At 61.9% G+C, this 19990-nt stretch overlaps 1 protein-coding gene across 5 annotated transcripts; it reads left to right on the forward strand.

The window, feature by feature from the left end:
- The first annotated feature begins 86 nt into the window (after positions 1-86).
- On the forward strand, positions 87-19980 carry MED16 (mediator complex subunit 16). Of its 5 annotated transcripts, XR_013827713.1 has the most exons (17): positions 87-387; positions 1808-1949; positions 2526-2633; positions 2839-3008; positions 5484-5915; positions 6587-6692; positions 8861-9016; positions 9794-10005; positions 10743-10949; positions 11902-12112; positions 12530-12663; positions 12843-13035; positions 13534-13750; positions 14853-14936; positions 15445-15587; positions 16702-16911; positions 17144-19980. XR_013827713.1 is itself a non-coding variant. In XM_079917838.1 (16 exons), the coding sequence occupies exons 2-15, from the start codon at positions 1817-1819 to the stop codon at positions 15569-15571; spliced, it is 2490 nt and encodes an 829-aa protein (XP_079773964.1). In that variant the 5' UTR covers positions 87-387; positions 1772-1816; the 3' UTR covers positions 15572-15587; positions 16702-19980. The 5 variants fall into 5 exon arrangements, 4 of the variants coding, with proteins under 4 accessions (XP_079773964.1, XP_079773966.1, XP_079773963.1 ...); XM_079917838.1 differs by having other exon boundaries at positions 1772-1949; positions 16702-19980; XM_079917840.1 differs by having other exon boundaries at positions 12843-13040; positions 16702-19980.
- The last annotated feature ends 10 nt before the right edge of the window (positions 19981-19990 follow it).

Genomic DNA, 19990 nt, shown 5'->3' on the forward strand with positions numbered 1-19990 from the left:
TTGATCCCAGAACTATTTAGAGGGCATAGAATATGCTCTTTTACACTAAGGGCGAACTCCATTAAAAACCGGTTCAGCCATTCGTCCCTTCTTTTATGATATTTGTGCAACAATACCTTAACCAAATGGGGTCATTCACTGAAATTGAGAAAGTGGTTTTTGTTCCACCAAATATGACTCAGGTGGCTGCTGGGAATCCATGATCGCATGCAAATTATACTGGAAGAGGGGCGGAGCCGGAGCCGCTGCCGTCCCAGAAGTCTCTGGGAAGCGGCTGCGCTGCGCGGGCGAATCTTTGCTCCTGGGAAGATGGCGGCGGCGGAGCCGGGGCATTAGGGCAAGTGCAGGCTGCGGCCACCCGCTCGGCTGGACGCACAGGCCGGCCCGGTGAGTACGGGGTTGGGGGCTCGGGCGGTCGGCCGGCCTCCGGACGGCGCCGCGGCAGCGGGGAGCGCCGGCCGGGGAAGGCGGTAACTAGCGGGCCCGGGGCGGGGCCTGTGGGGTCAGAGGGCGGGCCTGGAGAGCAAAGGGTGCTGGGTACGCGGCCTGAGTGCGCTGGGCGGGGTCTGGGGGTCGTGGCGGAAACTTGGGGGAACCTGAGGCGCCCCGGGGGTTGGGGCATCCGGAGCAGGGGGAAATCGGGGCGGGACCTGGAACGATCGGGGGAGGGGCCTAAGGTTATACCTCCCCGCGGAGGGCCTGAGGTGCGTTGGGTGGGGGGGCTTGGGGGCGCGACCTGAAGGGCCAGGTGTATGGAGGCGAGGCCTATGGGGTGGTTTGGGAGACCCTGAGATGAAAACAGAGTTTGGGCCGGGCCTGGGGACACAAGGGGCAAATTGGGAGCGGGGTGTGGAAAGCAAATACTGTAGGGGGCGGGGCCGGAGGGCTTTGGGGGCAGAGCTTAAAGACTGTTGAAGGGGCTTGTGGGCGAGGCCTCGGTGTTCCCGGGCAGGGCTTGAAGAAGCTTGGGGCCTGGGGGTCGTGATTGAGGAAGACGGGGCCGATCGTACTCCCAGTCTCACTGCGCTTTAGTAAAGGTGAAAAGAAATAAGCTTAATCGATGCCCGGCGCATGGAGCGCGCTGAGGAAACGTTCACCGTTCCCGTTGTTAGTTACCTGTGGAAGCCCTGCACCAAGCTGCTGCCCGGCGCCCTCCCTGCCTCTGTCAAAGGCAGCCCCACCGGTGCTCTTGGGTGTCCGTGGACTCCTCCTTAAGGATAGACCCGTGTCCTGCCCTACCGCTCCTCACAGCTTGCACTGTCCCCAGCTTTGTTCACCTGGACCAGTGCAGTCACCCCCACCCTGTCCCGCAGCCTCGCCCTCCAGACAGCCAGAGTGGCCTGTGAAACATAAACAGGCCTCAGCCCTCCTGGGGCTGCCACCTCCCTCAGGGTGAAACCCCCCAGGCCCTGCACGACCTGTCGCGTCCCCTCCCCACCCTTACTTTGCCCCGCTCCCTCACTCACCCTTTTCCTGCCCCGCAGGGCCCCGTGCCACTCCTTGAGCGCCCAGGCTCAGTCCAGCCTCTGGTCCTTTGCACTGGCTGTTCCCTCCACCTGGCATGCTCTTCCTTCAGGCTGCTTGCCTCGATCCCTCACACCTCCACCGGGGAGGCCTCCCTGGCCATGCATGAGTAAAATGCAGCTCCCCCGCCACATGTGGGGCAGGGGTTGAGTCCACTTTGTCCCCCGCGGTAACCCAGTGTCCAGCACTGCCCTTGGGGTCCTGCAGATGCTGCGTGAACATCGACAAGCCAGTCTCCCTGCCGCAGGAGCTGGTGACTGTCCTCCGTGTGTGACCTTGGCAGGTGGGCACAATGGACCTGGCTTACATCTGCGAGTGGGAGAAATGGCCCAAGAGCACCCACTGCCCGTCGGTGCCCCTGGCCTGCACCTGGTCCTGCCGTAACCTCATCGCCTTCACCACGGACCTGCGGAGTGACGACCAGGGTGCGCCAGCCGCTCCCCTGCCCCCCACCCCCCGGCTCCCACAGGGTCTCCTCCTCCAAGACGAGGGGTGGTGAGGGGTGCAGAGGGCCTGGAGCCAGGGGCGCTGGGATCACCCCGTGGGATGGCAGGGCCCAGGGGTGGGTGGCCCCGTGCAGCTCGCTGAGGCTCCTGCCTGAGTTTTCCAGACCAAACGTGTCACCGCCTGACTTTGAGGTGCACTCTGCCAGCCGGGCCTGTGTTGTCTCTGCCACTGAGTGACGTGCACTCGGGAGAGGGAATTAGAAAAACACAGAAACTTAGGGTGAGGGAGAGAACCAGCCGTTAGTTTCCACGGAGAGACGCCCACTGTTAGCATTTGGGGTTCGTTTTCTTCCGGTGCCGTTTTCTACGTCTCCTTTGCCCCACTGGAGGCAGGGTCACGGGCCGCGGGCCGCTCCATCTCTACTCGGGCGGCTGGCGTATCAGCAGCGGCTCCTGAGTCCCCGTGGCCGGGGCTTTGCTTCTTCCTCCCTGATGCCCCCGGGGTCGTCGGGCACCCGGCTGTTGTTGCCGTGTTGAGCACACCGTCCTTCACAGACCTGACCCGCGTGATCCACATCCTGGACACCGAGCACCCCTGGGACGTGCACTCCATCTGCTCGGGGCACAGCGAGGCCGTCACCTGCCTCGAGTGGGACCAGTCAGGTGAGGGCAGCTCCCCTTGATCTGTGGGTTTGCGGGCCCTGCTGTGCCCACTGCTGCTGTCCAGAGTCCTTTCCGGACTCGCCTGTGCCCCTCCCTGCTCTACTGCCCCCAGGCCGGCCTCTCCCACCCGGGCCCCTGATGGACAGTGGCGGGGGGGGGGGGGGGGGGGGTCTTGTGACGCGATTTTGGCCCCTGCCCCGCACAGGCTCGAGGCTGCTGTCTGCTGATGCCGATGGGCAGATCAAGTGCTGGAGCATGGCCGACCACCTGGCCAACAGCTGGGAGAGCCCCGTGGGCAGCCTGGTGGAGGGGGACCCCATCGTGGCCTTGTCGTGGCTGCACAACGGTGTGAAGCTGGCCCTGCACGTGGAAAAGGTGGGTGTCCTGCCTGGGGGCGCGGCTCCTCCTCTTGTGTCACCAGCACCCTTTTGGTCCGCCTCGCCCGGGCCCAGCTCACACCTGCCATGCAGGGTCAGCACCCGTGTGGCCAGCAGCCCCCGTGTGACTGACGTGGTGAGATCCCAGAATTCCTGCCTGTACCCCACGGTTCAGCCCAGCGTCCCCTTGAGAGGGGAGCCGCCTGGGTCCAGGGTGCTGAACTCAGATCGCGATGCCGCGCCTCACCCGTCGCTTTCCTCACCATCAGGTGAGGCTGCCGCTGGCCGTGGTGAGGGTTCAGCACGAGAAGGCTTGGGAGGGCTCGGTGGGGCGGCCAGGGTGCACGTGGCCTGCTCTGCCGGCTGCTCCCCAGAGCCAGGAGCCCCTCCTGGGTTGGTGCTGTGGGAAGTGGCTTTTCTCCCATCCCTTCCCCACGTCTGCTCCCTGTGCCCGGTGCAGGGCCTGGGGACAGTTACTGTCAGCACCTGGCAGCAGCCGCGGGGGAGCGGGGGCAGGGGCTGCGTGCTGCCTTCCCTTTGTCTGTTCTCCTTTGTTGTGTAACAGCGCTACTGAGATACAAGTCGCTTAGTATGGTTCACTCACCTGAAGCATACAGATTGGTGGTTTACTTAGTATCTTCACAGACTAGTACAGCCATCACCGCACTCAATTTCAGATCATTCCTTTTTTTTTTAATACTTTCTTTCTTTATTTCTTTTATTTATTTATTTACGGCTGCGTTGGGTCTTCATTGCTGTGCGTGGGCTTTTCTCTAGTTGTGGCGAGCGGGGGCTACTCTTCGTTGCGGTGTGCGGGCTTCTCATTGCGGTGGCTTCTCTTGTTGCAGAGCACGGGCTCTAGGCGCGCAGGTTTTAGTAGTTGTGGCTCGAAGGCTCTAGAGCTCAGGCTCAGTAGCTGTGGTGCATGGCCTTAGTTGCTCCGCGGCATGTGGGATGTGGGATCTTCCCGGACCAGGGCTCAAACCCCTGTCCCCTGCATTGGCAGGCGGATTCTTAACCACTGCGCCACCAGGGAAGCCGCAGACCATTCTTTTCAACTCAAAGGAAGTCTGTCCCCGTTAGCCTCACTCCCCTTCCCCACCTCAGCCCCTGGCAACCATGAACCCACTGTCTGTCCCTGTGGACTTGCCCGTTCTGGACGTTTCCCATCAATGGAATCACACACCGTGTGTCCTTCTGTGTCTGGCTTCTCTCATCAGCGTCGTGGTCTCAAGGTCTGTCCACACTGTTGCGAGCATCAGGGCTACTGTTCTCCTTACCACCAGATACCTTTGTCTCTAAATTATAAGAGACGGATGTGCTCATTTAAAAAGCTCGGGCATGCACGCGGCTCTCGCCCGTGATGTTGCGGTCAGGCGTCTATCCCCTCTTCCCTTGGTAGGAATTCTGACTGCAGGGCTTGCTGCCTAACCTTCTGGACCTTGTTCTCTGTGCGATGTTTCTTTTTCACACTGCCAGCGTCTCTCCTCAGGGGTCATCCGGGGGCTTTTGCTTCTTTCTTTCCAACAGTGCCAGCACCTCCACGTCTGGAAGACTCTGTTGGGGCCGTGGTCAGCCCTGCCCTCCCTGGACGCCTGGCCCTGTGGGTCTGCTCCCCAGACAGAGAGGGCACATACTCTCCCACTGCCCAGAGAGCCCTGCTTAGTCTCCAGCTCGTGCTGTTTCAGTGACAGACACGTTGCCCGGATTGAAAGGAACCCGGCGTGCAGGCTGCCCCCGGGTCCGCCCGGGTGGAACGCTGGGAAAGGCCCAGCCGGGGACAGAAACCAGGGCCGGGGCGGGGGTTGGCTGGGGGCCCGAGGGCCCTTCCGAGGGGAGTAGGAACGTTCCTGCCCAGGATCGGAGCGGTTTCCACAATGGGGTGGTTGTCAACTCGAACCGAAAGCCGGGAAGAGGTGAATTTTGCTGTACGTTAATTGTAACCTAGACCAGGTTTGGAAAGGTGACACAGCAGTGGCAGCTGTACTTTGCAGCACAGCCGGAATGCTTTACCTCCAGGGTCTGTAAACTGCAGCCTGCTCGCTCGCCCACCTTGTAAGCAGTCTCACTGGCGGCTGCTTCTCTCTGCTGCAGACGCAGGGAAAGAGCTGAGTGGTTGCAGCAGACCACTTGGCTCGCAAAACTGAAAATACTGAGTGTTTGACCCTGTGAGGAAAACATGGTGAGTCCTGTCCTGCGCGTGTTTAGCCGTGTCATCCTCACCACAGTTCTCGGACGTACAGATGGGGATACTGAGGGTCAGAGAGGCCCGTGTCACACAGTGCTTGAGTGGCTGAGGCAGGATCTGAGCTCAGGTTCATGCTCTCGTGCCTTCTGCCACATGGTTCCTCCACGTTCCCAAGGGTGTGACTCCCAGAAGGGCGTCCTGGGGTCACAGAGGCAGACCCCTGAAGGCCAAGTGCATGCCCGGGGCCGGGGCTGCCCCGAGCTGACCCCTCCCCCTCCCCCACAGTCGGGTGCCTCCAGCTTTGGCGAGAAGTTCTCCCGAGTCAAGTTCTCGCCGTCGCTCACGCTGTTTGGGGGCAAGCCCATGGAGGGCTGGATTGCGGTGACAGTCAGCGGCCTGGTCACCGTGTCCCTGCTCAAGCCCAGCGGGCAAGTGCTGACCTCGACAGAGAGCCTGTGCCGGCTGCGTGGCCGCGTGGCCCTGGCCGACATCGCCTTCACGGGTGGTGGCAACATCGTGGTGGCCACGGCAGACGGCAGCAGTGCATCCCCAGTGCAGTTCTACAAGGTGTGCGTGAGCGTCGTCAACGAGAAATGCCGCATCGACACCGAGATCCTGCCCTCGCTGTTCATGCGCTGCACCACTGACCTCAACCGCCGGGACCGGCTCCCCGCCATCACCCACCTCAAGTTCCTGGCCCGAGATATGTCAGAGCAGGTGTGCCCGCCCGGCCACCCTGTGGTAGGACCGCTCGGGGCTAAATCCAGGCGTGGGCAGGGCTGGTCCTTCCGGAGGCTCCAGGGCAGCATCGGTTCCCGCCTTTTCCAGCTTCTAGAGGCGCCGCAACCGTGGCTCGCGGCCCCTCCTGCATCCTCACAGCCAGCAGCGCAGCATCTCCCGTCTCTCTCTGCCTCTGACCCTCCCGCCTCCCTCTTATAAGAACCCTGGGATGACGCTGGGCCCCCCGTGAATCCAGGGTCATCCCCGTCTCAGGGGCCTTAACTTAATCCCACCTGCTAAGTCCCCTGTGCCCCGTGAGGTGACATATCCACAGGTCCTGGGACCATGACAGGGACATTTCTGGGGGCGAGGTTCACCCAGCTGCACCGGGGCCCCCTCATAACCTTGCACTGATCAGCACCCAGCTTCATGAAGTCCCAGTACGTTTCCCCGGCCCCCTCGTTTCTCGCCGGGGGTGCCTTGAGCGACTGCCTTCCCCAGGGGAGGCGGGGTCATGGGGGGCAGGTGCGGTGCAGGCTGGGTGTACGTGGGTCGGAGTCCGCAGCGGCTGTGAGGCGGGTGCCGATGTGAGCCCCGTGGAGCAGCCGGAGGCCCGGAGAGGCCAAGGGGCTGGTCCAGGCCCCTCACCGAGCCGCCCGCCCCCCCAGGTGCTGCTGTGTGCGTCCAGCCAGACCAGCAGCGTGGTGGAGTGCTGGTCTCTGCGCAAGGAGGGGCTCCCCGTGAACAACATCTTCCAGCAGCTCTCGCCTGCCGGTGAGTCCTGCTCCAGCCGGCCAGGGACACGCAGCCTCCCAGGAGCCTGGGGTCCTCTGGGAGCCCTCGGGTAGAGTGAGGCACGGGGGTGACCTGAGTTTGCCAAGAACGTGCCCGCCACTCCCTTCCCTCCCTCTCTGTTCCGACACCCACGTGGAGCCCCGAGTCCCCTGCCGGGACTGGCCCCCCTCCTGACACCTGTGTGGCCGGGAAGCCGGGGGTGAACCTGCGGCCACGTGGGGCGTGTTCCCGCTGACGGCAGCGCTGTTGGCCCTGGAGTGGCCGAGCGGCCATGTCAAGAGGCCCCTTGAGGCTCTGTCTGCCCGCAAGGTGGTCGCCTAAGCTGCTCGATGTGGCCTCGGAGGAACTAAATGTGAAGAAGGTCGTGCTGCCTTTCCTGAGTGACGCCGTGGGGCGGCAGGGCCACAAGGGGTCCCAGCCCTTCCCTCGTCCCTCCTCTGTCCTAGTAGCTGTGGGCGCGGCCGTCAGGCGGGTCATGGCCCCCACGCACACCGTGGGACCTTGTCACAAGCGGGCCTACATCTCACGTGAGAGGGTCGTCACCCCCGGCAGCGGGTCGAGCCTTGTCCTGCTGCAGGTGTCCGCGTGCCGAGCTCACCCGCACCTCCTCCCCCCACCCTGCCCCTCGTCCTAGCGTCGCGTGGCCTGCGGGCTCTTGGACCTGCCTCTTCTCCTACCTCCCTGCCTTGGCCCTAAGCGCCCCCTGCCAGCCCATCCTCCCTCTCAGACCCCCGCTCTGCCAGCCACCGTCCAGCCCGTGCTCCAGGGGTTGGCCTGACTTGGGTGGACACGTGGGTCCAGGTGGACTTGGGCAAGCAGCTCAGCCTCTGACAGCGGCCACTCCCCTCTGTAAGCTAGGAATGGCCGGGGCCGCCAGGCTGGGTGTGGGTGCGGGTGCCTGGCCTGCTCGCCCTCCCTCCCTGGGCATCGCCGTAGCTGTCACCGTTACAGCTGTGCTCAGCGTCGTCCCTCGCTGGGCCTCGGTCTCCCTGTGGGATGACGTTTGCCAAGAGCCCCTTTGCGCGGGGCCGCCCAGGGAAGAGCTCTTAGGGCACAGGGGTAGAGGTGAGCTGTCACAGCCAGCTTTGCCGTGTCACACACCAGCCCCAAACTCTGGCTCAGAACCACAGCCCGGAGGGCGGTGGGCCAGGCCGCCTCCACTGCTCCGTCCTGGTTCCCTGTGTCTGCCATCACCCCAGGGCAGCTGGGGTGCTGGCCGCTGGCTGGGCGCCTGGGCTCACCTCACTGTCACCTTGGAGTCCAGGTGCACGGGCGCCACTGAGCCTCTGCTCACATCACGCCCGCAGCACCGGGGGCCAAACCCAGATTGACGGGAACCACCCCACCCCTTTCTGGGAGGCTTCATCATCACACCGAGGGTGTGGGCGCAGGGAGGGGCCTGTCTTGGGCACCTGTCGGTCCAGCTCATGGGGAGAGCTGGGGTTCCACCCAGGACCTCTCAGACCACAGAGACAGAACCCCGTGCAAGCCGGCCGAGTCACTGGGGAGTTTTGGGGTTTGTGTGGCGGCAGGGTCGGGGGTGGGTTCCCCTTCTCAGCACGTTGGCTCCTTTGAGGGGACAAGGTGGAGCTGCCCCCGCCAGCTGACAGCCTTGCGGCCCAGGCAGGTGCCTCCTCCTGTTCCCGTGAAGGCCCAGGACCGGATCCTTTGGGGTCCCCCACCTCTCCCCTGACCCCAGTCACGTGAGCTCGCTGGGTCTCCAGGAGGGGCAGGGTGCTGGGTCAGGTGCACCCTTGTCATGTTTGTCTCGTCTTCATTTTTTTTTTTTTGGTATTTATTTATTTATTTTTGCGGTACGTGGGCCTGTCACCACTGTGGCCTCTCCCGTTGCGGAGCACAGGCTCCGGACGCGCAGGCTCAGCGGCCATGGCTCACGGACCCAGCCACTCCGCGGCATGTGGGATCCTCCCGAACCAGGGCACGAACCCGTGTCCCCTGCATTGGCAGGCGGACTCTCAACCACTGCGCCACCAGGGAAGCCCTGTATTTATTTTTTTATACAGCAGGTGTACATTATCTATTTAGTATATATTAGTGTATATACGTCAATCTCAATCTCTCAGTTCACCCCACCCCCCCGTCTTGTCTTCATTTTGTTGCTCTCTGTCCCCCCCACTCCCTTTTAGTTGGTGACAAACAGCCCACGATTCTCAAATGGCGGATCCTGTCAGCCACCAACGACCTAGACCGCGTGTCCGCCGTGGCGCTGCCCAAGCTCCCCATCTCGCTCACCAACACCGACCTGAAGGTGGCCAGCGACACCCAGTTCTACCCCGGCCTCGGTATGGTGTCTCAGAGCCCCCGGGGGAATGGGGTGGGCCCTGAGCTTGGGCTTCCGTCACAGGGTCCTGGGAGCCTAGCCCCCGGCCTCACGTCAGTCCCACTGGGGACGAGGGTACTGCTTTCAGGATCTGATGGGCTCAAAGGGCTGTGAGGCCACCGTCAAACTGTGCTCTTTACTACGTAGAGGGCTGTTAGCAGTCCACAAGGGAGAGGCTGGGAACTTGGGGAAGACTTTCCAGATAAGCTTCCTTCCCATGCCCACCCCCACCCCCGTTGTAGTAGCTCACGTGGCGATTCTGGGTTTGGGCCCTGGCGTCTGTGACCCTGGGTGAATCAGGCTGGCCATGTTGGTGCCGGCCCAGGGCAGCCCCCCAGCCCCCTGCTGTAGATTACGGGCTTTGGGTTCTACAAGCCCCTGAGCTTACTGGCCTCCGTTCCGCCCCGAGGCCCTTTGTGTACATCAGGCCCAGGCCCTTTCCATCTGCTGTCCTCTCCGCCTGCCCCTCCCACTTGTCCCCCTGGAAGTCACCTGTTGCCTCACGTCGGCCAAACTTAGTGCCGGCCGCAGGGGAGCGGGGCAGAGGTGCCCAGACAGGGTGCAGTCTGCTCCACCGATTCGGGGGCCGGTTAGCCAGGACTGGACCCCACTGGGGGGGTGCACCCCAGTGGCTCAGGGCTCACGCCGCTCCTTAGCACAGCCTCTGCTGGGCGTGGGGGCTGCCCCTTCCCATTGTCCAGAGCTGGGTTCGGCCGCCTGACCCTGCATGTGCCCCCAGGGCTGGCCCTGGCCTTCCATGACGGCAGCGTCCACATCGTGCACCGGCTCTCGCTGCAGACCATGGCCATCTTCTATAGCTCCGCAGCGCCCCGCTCCGTGGACGAGCCGGCTATCAAGCGTCCTCGGACCACGGGCCCCGCCGTCCACTTCAAGGCCATGCAGCTCTCCTGGACTTCCCTGGCCCTCGTGGGCATCGACAACCACGGCAGGGTCAGTGCTGTCCCCGGGGGACTGCTGTCTGTGGCGGGGGGCCGCACTTAGGAAGTGGGGGCCCTTAGGGTGCTGCTCCTGACATCAAGGAGTCCTAGGCCCCCAGTGCGCAGCAGGTGCTCTGCGAGTTGGCCTCCTGGTTCCCAGGGGAACCTGTCCATGGCCTGGCAGGAGGGCGGGCAGCCGCACAGCCACTCTCACACACTCACGCTTTCGCTTACACCCGCCTCTGTGTTTGCACGCTCATTCACACCCTTGCACGCTCACACCTCACGTTTGTCCTACTGGCACGTTCACACACGTGCACACGTTTGCACACTCACCCACGTGCGCGTGCCCCCAGCCCCCCGCAGTGGGCTCCTGCGAGTTGCTCTCGGGCACCCTGTAACTTCTGTTCCGGCCCCATCCTCAGTGTCTCCGGGTGGTGGGTTGGGCTTCTCGGGAGCACGAAGTCTGTGTTCCCAGGGACTACACGGCCCCCAGCTGGACCTGCAGGCCCCGTCACCCGACAGGCGCCCTGCTGGCCAGGAGGCCCTTCAGGCCCTATGTGGGAATCGCCACAGCTATGGAAACCTGGGGCTTGTGGCCCCCGTTCACTCCACGTGGCTGGGCTGTGGCTCTGCAGCCCTCCCGTGTGACAGGACAGCGGGCAGGCCTGGGCCCCGCGCTGGCCGTGCCCTCCCTGCCCCCAGCTGCCCCTCGGGCCCCGCCCCCTCACGCCCCGCCCTCCTCCACAGCTGAGCATGTTGCGCATCTCGCCCTCCATGGGCCACTCGCTGGACGCGGGGCTGGCCCTGCGGCACCTGCTCTTCCTGCTGGAGTACTGCATGGTGACTGGCTACGACTGGTGGGACATCCTGCTGCACGTGCAGCCCAGCATGGTGCAGAGCCTGGTGGAGAAGCTGCATGAGGAGTACACGCGCCAGAAGGCCGAGCTGCAGCAGGTGCCGCCCCCCTTGGCTGCTGCCCCGTCCCTCCGTCCGGGTGACCCGCAGGCCGGACGGCCCACCTCTCGCTGCCACCTCAGCCCAGCAGTGCGTGGCTGTGGGCCTGACGCCACCTGCCTCTGGGTGGCTTTGGAGGCCTTTGCTTCTGTGATAAGAGCACTAAATGGGGGTTTTACAGACGGGTGAGCCAGAGAGAAGTGATCGTTCAGACGCCATGGTGGCGCGCCTGTAAAACCCAGACCCCCCCCCCCCGAGTTCAGTGGGGCATGCAGAGGTCAGCGCTGCTAAGCATCTGAAGTTGCCCTCTGTGCCCGCCGTCGAGGAGGAAACAGGAAGGAGAGATCCCATTCCCATTAGCAGCCTGCTGAGATGTGCGAGTGCTGGGCCCGACCCGGGGAACAGCGCAGGACGGAGCTGGGTTCAGAGCCAGGGACGCCAGTAGTGATCAGATCTCTTGTCATCGGGCAGAGCTGTGTGCAAGCATTTTTTTTTTTTTTTTGGCTGCACCCTTCATGCCTTGGGAGATCTTAGTTCCCCCGCCAGGGATTGAACCTGGGTCCTCTGCGGTGAGGGTGCAGAATCCTAACCACCGGACCACCAGGGGATTCCCTGTAGGCAAGCATCTTTCTGTTTTAAGTCCTCCACTCATCCTGGGAGACAACAGGTTTCAGGAACTGTGCGGGGTAGAGCGGAATCTGTGGCCCCACCCACTTCATGCCAGGAGTGCCCCCAGTCGTGAGGTGTCCCAGGTGTGTCCCTTGGGCCCCTGGGGCACACACGCCCGCAGGTTGAGACCCTGCCATCCTGTGAGGAAGGTCCTCCTACCTGGTTCCGCCATGAGGAGGGCAAGGCCCAGAGAGGGTTAGCGGCTTGCCCGGCTGCCCCGGCGCCTCGCTCTCCCCGGCTCCTCAGGCGCGTGCCCCGCCCACTCACATCCTCCGCCCCCCAGGTCCTCTCTACCCGGATCCTGGCCATGAAGGCCTCGCTCTGCAAGCTGTCGCCCTGCGCAGTGACCCGCGTGTGCGAGTACCACGCCAAGCTCTTCCTCATCGCCGCCAGCTCCACGCTCAAGTCGCTGCTGCGCCCGCACGTGCTCAACACGCCCGACAAGAGTCCCGGCGACCGGCTGACGGAGGTCTGCGCCAAGATCACGGATGTCGGTGGGTCCTGCCCCGTCCTGTGGGCCGCCCTGGCTGCTGAGGACCCCTTGGCCGTCGCGCACGTTTGGGGCGTCGGGGACACGCGGTGGGCGTTAACGGGAACAAAGATGACCCAGCCTGGGGATGGCGTCCCCAGGGGCACTGCCTGTGTGGAGGCCTGGAGGCCGGCGGGAGCTGCAGGGTGCCCGGCACAGGGGATCCGAGGGGCGGGCAGAGCGATCTGAAGGCCAGCGGTGGACACCCAGAGCCCCTCCCTCCAACCCTGCCCTCCAGGTTCCCAGGCTCAGGCAGGCCCGTCCCTCATTTGCTTGTTCACGACGTTGGTGTCGGCCTGTGGGGGCGGGCCCAGCTCACCGTGCGTGCTAATGGGCGCACATGTGAGGTTCTGGCCGCCCCTGCCTGCCTGTCCCCTCCCAGACATTGACAAGGTCATGATCAACCTCAAGACGGAGGAGTTCGTCCTGGACATGAACACGCTTCAGGCGCTGCAGCAGCTCCTGCAGTGGGTGGGCGACTTCGTGCTCTACCTGCTGGCTAGTCTGCCCAACCAGGTGCGCCTGCACTCCTACTTGGGAGCCCCACCCCCCAGGAGCCCCGCCCCTGGCCTTGTCCTCTGAAGCCCCACCTCCCTGACCCCGCCCCTCCCAGAAGACCCCTCCCCCCGGGGCCTGCTGAGGTCCTAGGATGCGGCGCACGCTGAAGTAAGCAACCTGGGCCCTTCTGCCCGTAGGGCTCCCCGCTGCGGCCCGGCCACAGCTTCCTGCGGGACGGCGCGTCGCTGGGCGTGCTGCGGGAGCTGATGGTAGTCATCCGCATCTGGGGCCTGCTGAAGCCCAGCTGCCTGCCTGTGTACACGGCCACCTCCGACACCCAGGACAGCATGTCCCTGCTCTTCCGCCTGCTCACCAAGCTCTGGATCTGCTGTAAGGCGCCCAGCTCTCTACTCTCGTTCCGCCACCAAGATACAAGCCCTGGCCGAGTCCCCCCACCAGAATATAAGCTCCCGCAGGTCAAACTGGCTCTGCCGTGGCCCCCACTGTTCCCCCGGCACCCGACACAGGTCCAGGCACGGTGTGTGCTCATTAAACATCAGCCACTTTCAGGCACCTGTTTGTCTTGTGTCACCAGGTCGCGTGTTTCTGTGGCCAGGCTCTATCGTTGTCACATCCGTGATGCCAGGAAGGGCACCCAGTGTTTGCTGCATATTTTTTAAATGAATAAGTGGGTCCCCATTTTACAGAGGAGAGGACTGAGGCCCGAGAAGGGGAAGGAGCTTCCCAGGGCCACTCAGGAAGTCGGGGCAGGGCTGGGGCCTGCGCCTGGTGCTCTGTGAGCTCTGAGGAGGCCATGATGCCTCCTGGGTGGGCAGCCCTCCGGGCAAGGCTGCTGAGCAAGATATCCCCGTGGTCCCCTCCCCGCAGGCCGCGATGAGGGCCCCACGAGCGAGCCGGATGAGGCGCTCGTTGACGAGTGCTGCCTGCTGCCCAGCCAGCTTCTCATCCCCAGCCTGGACTGGCTGCCCGTCAGCGATGGCCTCGTCAGCCGCCTGCAGCCCAAGCAGCCCCTGCGTCTGCACTTCGGCAAGCCTCCCGCTCTGCCCGGCAGTGCCACCAGCTTGCAGCTGGACGGCCTCATCAGGTGCGTGCCCATCTCTGCCTCGGGGCCTTTGCACGTGCCGTGCCCGCTGCTTCCTTCCAGCCTGACCTTAGCGCTGCTCCAGAGACTCCCCCACCTCCACCCTCTCTCCCCTCCTGGTCACTTCCCTCCATCCAGTCGCCTCGGCCTGTGCTGATCTGTGCCCTCGCTTGTCTGGGTGACATCATCCTCTCTCTGGTCTGTCACCGCCTGCCTGGAGGGCCCCACGTGACTGACCTTGGTTCAGAGTTCGAGCTGACGCCCCAGTCCCCCACGGTAAATCGCACTGCAGCCTGGACTGCCTGGTGGGGCCCAAGGCCCCAGGGAATCAGAACCCTCTCAGGCAGACCTCCCAGGGCTTAGAGGTGACTTCAGGAGCCATTCTTTGGAATGTGTGGGGTCTGGACGGCCCACCCCTGCTGAGTGAACTCACGACTGCCCGGCAGTGCCTTGGGGTGGGCGTTTGTCCCCACTTAACAGACGAGGAAACTGAACCTCAGAGATGCAGTCGGGAGGCAGCTGGCCAGGACCCAAACCCAGCACCCCACGGGCCGCCTGCCTGAAATGGTGCTCGAGCGATGAATCCCCAAGTGGAGGTTCGCGTCCCCGCCTCCCCGGGAAGCGCTCTGGACCTGCCCTCAACACCTTCTGTGTTTTCTTGCACGTCTCGCTGTGGGCGGAACAGCCTGATGAATCACACGCTGTGGTTTGTGCTTGGGTTTCAGAAAAAACTTTACAAGGGGAGGTGGCTGGTCGCACAAGGGGTTTCACGCTCTCAGAAGTTTTCAAACGTGTGATACGAGCGTAACAGGCCGACCCACCCCAGCCCCAGGTCCTCTCTGAGGGGCTCTGGGCGCCAGGCTCTCAGACGTCGTGGCGGTTCTGGGCCGCCACCCCGACCCCCGGGCTAGTGGTCTGTGGGCGGAGGGCGTATAGAAGCCCTGCTTGCAGACTCTCCCTGTTCCCCGGCGAGTGCGTCACGCACGCTTTGCCTTTAAGAGATGGAACTGTGCTGGCGTGTGCGTGCGTGCATGCGTGCGTGCGTGCATGCGTGCGTGCGCGTGCGTGTACACTCTCTAGCCCCTTCCATGCTCCTCTCTGTCAGGGCGCCGGGCCAGCCCAAGATGGACCACCTGCGGAGGCTGCACCTGGGCGCCTACCCCACGGAGGCCTGCAAGGCCTGCACCAGGTGAGCGCTGCAGCAGACGCCGGGCCCGCTCTGTCACCGGTGGTTTCCCACCTGGGAACGGGGGTCCCGGAGTGCCTCCCTTGTGGGGCTGCTGAGCGGGGGCCCCTGCGGTCTTCATAAAGGGCCGGGGTGGCCCAGCGGTGAGCGGCTGACCGGAGCCTGCCCTTGAGGGGCTCCCCAGTGACCTGACAAGTGCAGACATGAAGGAGTGACTGCAGCAGTGCTGCGCTTTGCAAACGTGGCCCCGAGTGCTGCCAGATGACCCCAGGGTCACACCACTAGGGACGGGCTGAGCCAGGACTTGGACCCACAACCCCTCCTCTGTCCACTGAGGGAGGTGAGGGGGTGGTATCTGAACTGGGATGGAAGGATGTGGAGGAATTAGATCAGTGTGGGGGGACTGGGGGCTGCAGGGAACAGCATTCCTGGCGTGGAACAGCATGTGCAAAGGCCCTGTGGCCACCACCCAACCTTGCCTAGCGCCCCACCCTCCTGACTCCACCCGCAGGTGCGGCTGTGTCACCATGCTCAAGTCACCCAACAAGACCACAGCCGTCAAACAGTGGGAGCAGCGCTGGATCAAGAACTGCCTGTGTGGGGGGCTCTGGTGGCGGATGCCCCTCAGCTACCCCTGACTGCGCTCAGGCCCCTGTAAGTGGATTCTTTTTCTTTTCTTTTTTTTTCTTGTCTGGTGAATACGGTCTTTAATTATTAGTTGGATAATTTTTCTAAAAATTTCATTGTAGTTGATTTACAAGGTTGTTAGTTTCTGGTATATAACACAGTATATAAATTTATATATATACATATATGTATACACACACGTTCTTTTTCCTACTCTTTTCCGTTATGGTTTATGACAGGATATTGAATATAGTTCTTTGTGCTATACCATAGGACCTTGTCATTTATTTTATATGTGTATCTTCTAATCCCACACTCCTACTATATCCCTCTCTCCTTTGGTACCCATGAGTTTGTGTTCTGTGTCTGTTTCTGTTTTGTAAATAATTTCATTTGTGTCATATTTTACATTTCACATGTAAATGATATTGTATGATATTTGTCTTTGATTTCACTTAGTATGATAATCTCTGGATCCATCTATGTTGCTGCAAATGTCACTATTTCGTTCTTTTTATGGCTGAGTAATAATCTGTTGTGTGTATGTGTGTGTGTGTGTATATATATATATATACATATACCACATTTTCTTTATCCATTCATCTGTCGATGGACACTTAGATTGTTTCCATGTCTTGGTTATTGTGAATAGTGCTGCTGTGAACATTGGGGTGCATGTGTCTTTTTGAATTATAGTTTTGTCTGGACATTTGCCCAGGAATGGATCATATGGTAGTTCTGCTTTTAGTTTTTTGAGGAACTTCCATACTGTTCTCCATAGTGGCTGCGCTGCACCAACTACATTCCCACCAACAGTGCAGGAGGGTTCCCTTTTCTCCACACCTTCTCCAGCATTTGTCATTTGTAGACTTTTAAATGATGGCCATTCTGACTGGTGTGAGGTGATACCTTGTTGTAGTTTTGATTTGCTCTTCTCTAATGTTTAGCGATGTCATGCATCTTTTCATGTGCCTGTTGGCCACGTGTATGTCTTCTCTGGAAAAATGTCTATTTAGATCTTCTGCCCATTTCTTTGATTGGGTTGTTTGGTTTTTTAATACTGAGTTGTATGAGCTGTGTATTTTGGAAATTAAGCCCTTTTTGGTTGCATCGTTTGCAAATATTTTCTCCTATTCCGTAGGTTGTTTTCGTTTTGTTTGTGGTTTCCTTTGCTGTGCGGAATGTCAGTGGATTCCCAATGGGTTGAAAGGAAAGGCACGCTGTCCCCTTGCTGGTCACAGAGCAGCCACGCACTCCAGACCTTCACTGGGTGCGTGAGACAGTGCCACCCTTGAACTATGCTTTTCGGCCCTTATCAGCTGCGCCAGCACCTCTGTAACCGGCAGGGCAGGTGAGGACATGGCCTGAAGCCTCAAGTTGGCACCCTCGGCCCAGCGGGCCCTGCTCTTTCTTCCTCGGAGCCTACTGGCAGATCCGGGTGGAGGGCCTGGCCGCATGGCCACCGTAACAGGTGGTGACTGAGACCTGGCCCTGCCCTGAGGATCTCACTGGCCCGGGCAGAGCCACGGCTGTGTCCCGACCCCTGGGACCCCAGAGCTCAGTGACCGCCCTGGATTTCCCAGGTCCCAGCTCAGAGGGTCCAGGACAGCTCAGGCCTCTGTCCTTCAGAACATCCCACACGAACCTGCCGGGTGTCCAGTGGCCACTGTGACACCAGCCCGGGTGTCTGCTTCGGGTTCCTCACCTGTACCTGTCACTGCTGAGCCCTCGCGACCACCGTCTCTGACCTGGGCAGGCCCAGTAAACGTCCCCACTGGGTGGCCGGTGTCTTGTCGGTGTCCTGGGTGCCACCCGGCAGCCCCCTCGCCCCCGGAGCCTCCCTCCCCCTCCACAGGCATGTGGTTCCGCCCGTGTGCGCTGCTCTCCTGCTCTGTCAGCATTTATTGAGCACCTAGTGTCTGCCAGGCACAGGGGTCCCTGCGTGGGGTGGGGGGGAGCGGTGGGCTGGACGTGGGTGGGGGCTGCTCCCCGCGCACATGAGTGTCTCTGTCTCTGCTTTCCCTCTGCATCCCTCCCCCTCCCCCCGGGTTTCCTGAGCTCCGCGGCCCCCAGGGGTCCTGCTTCGCCAGCAGCTGCTTCCACCCATTATACCTGGCTCCCTGCGGCCCGTGCACAGCGCCTGCCTGTTAAGTGGTGATTGATTGCTTCTTGTTTTCCTCTGGAGGAGCAAGGGAGGGCGGGCCGGCCCGGCGCCCCGCAGAGGTCGACACGCGGCAGCGGTGTCTGTTGGGCTTTCTGGGGCCGGCAGCGCTCCAGGGGCCCCATTACCTGGGCCAGGGGCCGCTTCCCTGCCGGCCCACCCACCTGCGGCAGCAGCACTTGGCGTCTAGGTCCTGCTGTCCGAGAGGTGCTTCTGCGGGGACTTGTGGGGACCCGGAGCTGCTGGCCATGCCGGGAGGGGTGGAGACACCCTGCCTCGGACTCACCTCCCGTGCTGCTGCCACCGCCTTCTGTCCCCTTGGGGAAAGGGGACCCAGGGCGGCCTCCCTGGTCGAGGGGCATGTGGTCCACAGTCCTACATATTTTTTCTCAGCCTTTTTACCCCATTTGACCATGTTTTTTTAAAGCAACTTGTGTTTCTCAAGTCATTTGAAGTCTTTAAACCAGTTATTTGTCTTAGAAAAATGAACCTGTTTCTTGCACTCATGTTTCATTGGTTAAGGTTAAGTTGTGGGTACTTACACCCCGGCCACCATCTTTGGACGCTCCCTGGAGGGCGGGTCCACATCTCCTCCCCTTGGATCTGGGGCTCGCACCTGTTCCCACCTGTCCTGTGCAGGGGAAGTGACCCCGGGTGACCCTGAGGCTGGTGGGAACCGGCCTGGCTCCTGGGCCATCATCCTGGAGCCTCCAGGCCTCTGGTCATCTAGGTGGTGGGACAGGGACACGCACCCCTCCCCCCCACATCCTTGTGACCCCGACCCACACAAGCTGAGCGCAGTGAATGGCGAACGGGGATGGCTCAGCGTCGCCGAGTTTGGGGCAGTTTGTTACGCAGCAGTGGATAAGCGGAACGCTCCGTGAACTGCCGTGACAAGCCCAGTAGGCATAAGCGGGCCCGGCTGTCCAGAAGCGTCGGGCTCACCTGGGGGCCATGGGGGGGGGCCCTGCTGAGAGCCCTGCTGGAACGTTCCTCCAGGTTGAGAGGGGATTTGTGGGTGGGGATGTGCCCTTGCCCCCCGTCCTGCCCCCACCATGTGTCCACACGGGTCCCCCCCCTCTGGGGTCAACAAGGGCAGGTGTTACTGTGACAGGGAGAGGCAAGTCAGTCGGTCGGGCTGCGTGTTCACTGTGCCTCAGCCGCCTCAGAGCCACGCCCACGGGTCCCAGCTGCAGGTGAGGAGGCCGAGGCCACCATCCTCCGGAAATAGAAGCGAGAAGCTGCTCTTGACTCCCCACGGCAAGCGGGCTCCCGTCTGCAGTGGGGGGGGGGCACGGCCACGTGGGCCACCCTCCCTGCACGCTCCCCCTCCCCCTCCCACCAGCATCTGGGGGGAAATTGCTAGAAGAGGCCCTGCAGGGTCACAGGGCTCTCAGGCGGCTGTGTCACAGGGACTTCAGAGTTTTCATGTGACTGCAGAAACCCCCCCACGGGGTAGAAAGCATGGAGCCTATGTCTCCTGCCTGGAGACCCCCAGATCCCTCCCCCTCTGCCTGCCCCACCCACTCCATCTGGTCCTGCTCTGACCTCAGGGCCCGCGGCTCACCAACACGGACAGCCTAGTCTGGTCTGTAGCCCCCGCTAGTGGTGCCAGGTAAAATGCAGGACGACAGTTAAATCTGAATTTCAGACGAACAGTGAGTACGCTGAGAGCCCCAGGCCCGTCTTCAGGATGACTCAGGAGTTCCATCCTGTGCAATGGAATATTTGACCCGGTTCCTAGGAGCAGGGCTGGGTCTCAGCTGTGTCTACACAGTAAGCACTCAACAAGTGCTTCCATATGAATGAACGCTCCATAGCGGAAAAGCAAAAACTGGCCATAGGTTCCAATTCCAGTGCCTGGTGGGGCACACGACCACCTCTCAGACCCTCAGTCTCCTCGACCAAAGAGAGGTCAGAGACCCCCTTTGTGGACCAGGCTTAACACCTGGGGCCTAGTAGGTGCTGGGCTTCAGTGGCCCCTCGTCCAAGTGGGAGAGAGGGCACAGGGCCTCAGGACCTGGGTTCTGCCCTGTCACCTCCCAAAGGGGTAAACAGAGCCAGGAGGACAGTGAGTCCCCTGGGCCTCCAGTCAGTGGAGCTGCTCTGGGACACCAGTCAGCTTTGCTCAGTGAACCGCGCAGCACCTGGGGCTGGCCTATGAACGCAGGCCCTGTGGCTCTGCGCTCATTTCCAGGCTTTGCTGTGTGACATCAGGAGAGTCGCACGGCCTCTCTGAGCCTGTTTTCCCATTTGGGACACGGTCCTA

Source organism: Stenella coeruleoalba (genome assembly GCF_951394435.1).
Source record: "Stenella coeruleoalba genome assembly, chromosome: 3".
Taxonomy (NCBI): Eukaryota; Metazoa; Chordata; class Mammalia; order Artiodactyla; family Delphinidae; genus Stenella; species Stenella coeruleoalba.

Bases quoted from the DNA above. Each gene is read 5' to 3' on its own strand.
- MED16 (XM_079917840.1), top strand. From the start codon at position 1,817: ATGGACCTGGCTTACATCTGCGAGTGGGAGAAATGGCCCAAGAGCACC. The intron at 3,009-5,483 runs GTGGGTGTCCTG...CCTCCCCCACAG, and splicing joins TGGCCCTGCACGTGGAAAAG to TCGGGTGCCTCCAGCTTTGG. The intron at 5,916-6,586 runs GTGTGCCCGCCC...CCGCCCCCCCAG, and splicing joins CCCGAGATATGTCAGAGCAG to GTGCTGCTGTGTGCGTCCAG.